The sequence below is a fragment of the Neopelma chrysocephalum genome, unplaced genomic scaffold, assembly GCF_003984885.1.
Source record: "Neopelma chrysocephalum unplaced genomic scaffold, ASM398488v2 Primary Assembly neopelma1_95403, whole genome shotgun sequence".
NCBI lineage: Eukaryota > Metazoa > Chordata > Aves > Passeriformes > Pipridae > Neopelma > Neopelma chrysocephalum.
The window spans coordinates 13,014-17,474 of NW_020924076.1; the positions used below are offsets into that span (position 1 = coordinate 13,014).

The window sequence follows — 4,461 nt, forward strand, 5'->3', positions numbered from 1 at the left end:
CGCGAACCCGCCCTGCGGCCCGCGGCACGTGACCGAGGAGGAGGAGGGGGGGGAGCCGCGATGACGACGTGCCGCGCGGCGCCGCCAGCGCAGCCCCGGCCCCTCCCCGCGCGGTCACGTCCGCGGGGGGGGGCCCGGCGGGGAGGGGGCGGGTTCGGGGGCCGCGCGGTACCGGAGCCGCCACCGCCGCCGCCGCAACTTTACCTGGGTCCGCCCGCACTGACAACTCCCCCGGCCCCGCCCCCGGCACGTGACCGCGCGGGGAGGGGCCGCGCGCGCTGCGCTGGCGCCGCGCGGGGACACGTGATCGCGGCTCCCCCCTCTCCTCCTCCTCCTCGGTCACGTGCCGCGGGCCGCAGGGCGGGTTCGCGGCCGCCATGTTGTGCGGCCCCGGGCCGGGCCGGGCATGGCGGGGGCCGGCAGCAACTGGCTCTCGGGGGTCAACGTGGTGCTGGTCATGGCCTACGGCAGCCTGGTGAGGGCCGGCGGGGCGGGCCGGGGCCGACGCGGGGCTGGCGTGTCCGTGCGGGGCGTTCCGGGCGTGTCCGCGGAGCCCGGGCCGCTAGTGTCCGTGCGGCCCCGGTGAAGCCGCTCCTGGCGTGTCCGCGAGGCTCCCGTGGAGTCCGTAACGCGCCTGTCAGGCAGGTCTCGGGCTGTTCGTAGGAAACCCCTCGGAGCCTGGCTCGGGGCCCTCAGGGGCCTGGGCTGGACCGCCCGTGAGCTCCTGGCGGGTGGGAGCCTCTGTAGAGGCTGGGGGTTTGTGGGGCCGGGCCGGGTGTCCGCGAGGCTCCCGGGGGACTGAAGTGGGACCCTGTGCTCTCTGGGGTCGGAGGGCTGAGAAGGGGGAGTCGGTGGGCTGGGTTATCTGTGACACCCCCCGGCTCATGCCTGACCCCCCGCCCCGCTGTGGCTCCTCAGGTGTTCGTGCTGCTGTTCATCTTCGTGAAACGCCAGATCATGCGCTTCGCCATGAAATCCCGCCGCGGCCCCCACGTGCCTGTGGGACAGCACGCGCCCAAGGTGGGTGCACTCCATCCCCTGCGCTCTGAGGGACGGGCAGGGGCTGCTCCAGCGGCAGAGCTGCCACCGTGGAGTAGCAGTGGGGCAGCGGGGAGGGAGCGGTTTGTGTAAGGCCCGTTCTCATCCCTGTGATCCTGCAATCTAAGTGAACGTGTCGGGTTTTTTCCTGCTGTGCAGGATTTAAAGGAGGAGATTGACATTCGGCTATCAAGGGTGCAGGACATCAAGTACGAGCCACGGCTGCTGGCTGAGGACGATGGCCGGCTCCTGCAGTTGGAGACACCAGGTACTGTCCCACAGTTGTTCCCCTGGGGCCAAGTTGCATCTTTGGCTGCTCGTGTTGGTGTCCTGTCACACGAGATAGTGTCTCTGCTCCTGTTTTCCCTTTTCCCGCCTCCCTCCAAGGTTTGCAGAGCTCTCAGTTTGTTCTTTCTGGTTTCCCAGGCTGCTATAACTACCTGTACAGGATGAAGGCGCTGGATGCAATCAGGACATCAGGTAAGGGAGCTCGGAGCAGGAGGGTGCAGAGAGACCCTGAGTGAGGGAGATGAGGGTGCCAACAGCCCTGTGGGGAGGCTCCAGGTCCTCGCTGGGGAGTAGCAGTCATTTCTCCCACCCAGGGCTGGTGGCCTGAGAGTCAGCCTGCCCCATGCTCTGGGCTCATCTGGCAAACGGGTAGCAGGTGTGGAGGGAAGTTTATCTAACCAGCACCTCCTGACTGTGGGGGTGAGCACAAGCATTTCCACCTGTGTTTCAGCCAGTTGTGTTGTGCCTTTTTACAGAAATCCCATTTCAAGCAGAGGGCCGGTACCCAAAGTCTTTAATAGGGAAGAACTTCTGTGCCTACCTGCTGGAACTACGGAATTCCAGCGCCTCCTTCAAAGGCATCCGCAAAGCCTTGATCGACACCTTGCTGGATGGGTACGAGAGTGCCCGCTATGGCACCGGGGTGAGTGCTGGTGTGGCGTTGCCGGCCCTGTGAGGTGTTCCTGTGCTCCGCCCTGGCTGCATCCCTTGTTCCTGTGGCCTGGCTTCATCCTTCTCTTCCTGTGCTCCAGCCTGGCTGCATCCCCACAGCAGTGTGGGGCTGTTCCTGTGCTCCAGCCTGGCTGCCGGAGCTGAGGTCACACTGTAACCTCAGCTGGGTTTTCTGTGGTCTTCTCTGTTTGTATCCAGGTCTTTGGGAAAGCAGAATATCTGAAGTACCAGGAAGCTCTGAACGAGCTGGCAAACATGTAAGTGCTGCTGCCTGGGCACGGTGGTGGGTTCCTGGTCCATAGCAGCCCATGGGGGAGGTGTGAACAGAGACAGGTTTTGGGGCACATCCAGCATCTGAGACGGGGGCTGTTTGTGCCCGTCCATCCCTCTGAGTTCACTCCTTCCTTGCAACCTGCCTGTTAATGGAGTTTTGGATTTGTTCCATGGTCACAGTCCACATTCCTGCTTGTCCCTGGCACTTTGAGCCAGGGCTTTGTGCATGACCACTGACCTTAGATTTCAAGACCTCGGTGAGCGCCGTCACCCTGAGGGCAGAGTTGCCTCGTGTCGGACAGACGGACGCGCAGCTGAGCGGCTCCTCTGGGGCGGCAGTAGCGGTGACGGTGCCTCTTCTCTGCCCACAGCACCAAGGCCCGGGGGGGCAGCAGCCAGCGGCAGCACCAGTCAGCAGCAAAGGACCTCACCCTGTCCCCTGAAGTCTCCAACCCCGCCACCATCCAGGTCACCTACCTGCCTTCCAGCCAGAAGAGCAAACGTGCCAAACACTTCCTGGAGCTGAAGAGCTTCAAGGACAACTACAACACGCTGGAGAGCACCCTGTGAGCGTGTGGGGCCTGGTGCAGTGGGTGTGCAGGCGGCACTGGGAGGAAAGCAGCTGCGCTCTCAGATCTCTCCCTCACACCACATCTCCATTCCAACTGCTGGAACTCGGCCCTCGCTAGAAGCCCATTCCAGAGCAGTGTACCTGCCTGCTGAGCCTGAGGGGATTGGCCCCACAGCCTCCTCTGCTACAGGCTTGTGACACTCCAGGCTTTGAGTTCTGCACCATCTTGGACCCTGTGAATAAACTGATTAGCTTGATCTTATTTATAAAGACACGGATCCCAGCCAGCACTCCCCTCTGCCCGTCCTTCCCCGCAGCGGCTGGCGGGAACTGATGTCTGTCCATTCTGTCTGTGTGGGTCTTGGGCTCTGGAGCCACCTGTCTGTCCTTTCTCAAGGGTGAACACTTTTCCCCGTGTCCCCGTTGTTCCTGCTGTCAGCTCTGTGTGCCCAGCCTGCCTGTGTGCCCAGCCGGGGTGTAAATAGTTTGGTGCCCGTTCTCAGCACCGCAGCCAAGCTGCTGCTTCAGGCTGCAGTTTCTACTCATTCTACTGCAACTGGGCATTTGGGGACGTCTCGAGAGGACAAACCAGCGTCAAGTGTCCCGTCTGTCCTGCCAAGGGGGTGTTTGCTCCCACTCTCACCAGCACCTCGCGTGCCAGCAGCTGCCGAGCCCCCAGGGCCAAGAGCTTGCAGCCCCCACCTTGAGTCTGCGTCTGCCAGGCCGAGGGCAGCGCCGGCAGCTCACCCATCACCACGGCACGGGCGGCACAGGGTGGAGGGCACAGACCTCACATAGGCCTCGGCACTTTTTAATTACTGTTTAATAAAATGACAGTTTAGCCTGAGCAGATTGCGTGCGACCAGCCTCTGACTGCAGGGGCCCGTTGCTGCTGGATCCGGGGCTGTGTCCCTCCGAGGTGCTGCTACAAAGCTATCCAGGATGCTGTTTATGGTGGCCAGGTTGCTGCCATTACAGCTGTGGTCGTTGGGATGCCATTACAGTAACCGGGATGCAGTTATGGTAACCAGGATGACACCATTCCAGTAACTGGAATGCTGTAACAGGCTGCCGTTACTGCCAGGGTATCCAATGGGTGTGGCCCATGTAGAGGGCGGTTGCAGGGTCCCTGTGGCACCGGCTATGGCAGTGCCAAACAGCCAGAGCTGCTCCCTGCAGGGGGAGAAGGTTGGACAGGGCAGGGGCTGGGAAGGTGGGAGCTGTCCTTGGGCTCCTGGGAGCAGGTGGAGACAGTGGGGTGCAGTGTCCCTTGGTGCAGGTTAAACCCTAGACCCCACAAATGTGCTCTTTGGTTGCAGGTCCAGGAAAAGGGGAGTGCTGGCACAGGGCTGCTGGAGAGGTAGAGCTGGCAAAGAGCCCTGGGGCCCAAACCCCCCATGCTGGGGGTCCGTGGGTGATGGGGGATACATCCCTGAACTGCCCACTCTGTCTTCACAGCTCTGGGCAGGGGCCCAGGGAGCACCCACGGTGCTGGGCCTCAGCCCACGGGGTGCTGCAGTGGATCATGGAGTCGCGGCTGAAGCGGCACGTGGAGTTGGAGCTGCATCTTGCAGGCAGGGAGCAGGCAGCGGTGAGGCCTGGCGGTGGTTGGATGCAGC

General features: G+C 62.8%; 1 protein-coding gene across 1 annotated transcript; it reads left to right on the top strand.

Moving 5' to 3' along the window:
- Positions 1-340: 340 nt before the first annotated feature.
- Positions 341-2,948, top strand: CUNH1orf43 (chromosome unknown C1orf43 homolog). The gene is made up of 7 exons (XM_027708063.1): positions 341-475; positions 919-1,020; positions 1,198-1,306; positions 1,465-1,518; positions 1,803-1,969; positions 2,197-2,255; positions 2,643-2,948. Exons 1-7 carry the CDS (start codon positions 407-409, stop codon positions 2,839-2,841), a joined length of 759 nt encoding a protein of 252 aa, XP_027563864.1. The 5' UTR covers positions 341-406; the 3' UTR covers positions 2,842-2,948.
- The last annotated feature ends 1,513 nt before the right edge of the window (positions 2,949-4,461 follow it).

Bases quoted from the DNA above. Each gene is read 5' to 3' on its own strand.
- CUNH1orf43 (XM_027708063.1), top strand. From the start codon at position 407: ATGGCGGGGGCCGGCAGCAACTGGCTCTCGGGGGTCAACGTGGTGCTG. The intron at 1,519-1,802 runs GTAAGGGAGCTC...GCCTTTTTACAG, and splicing joins GGATGCAATCAGGACATCAG to AAATCCCATTTCAAGCAGAG. The intron at 1,970-2,196 runs GTGAGTGCTGGT...GTTTGTATCCAG, and splicing joins GTGCCCGCTATGGCACCGGG to GTCTTTGGGAAAGCAGAATA.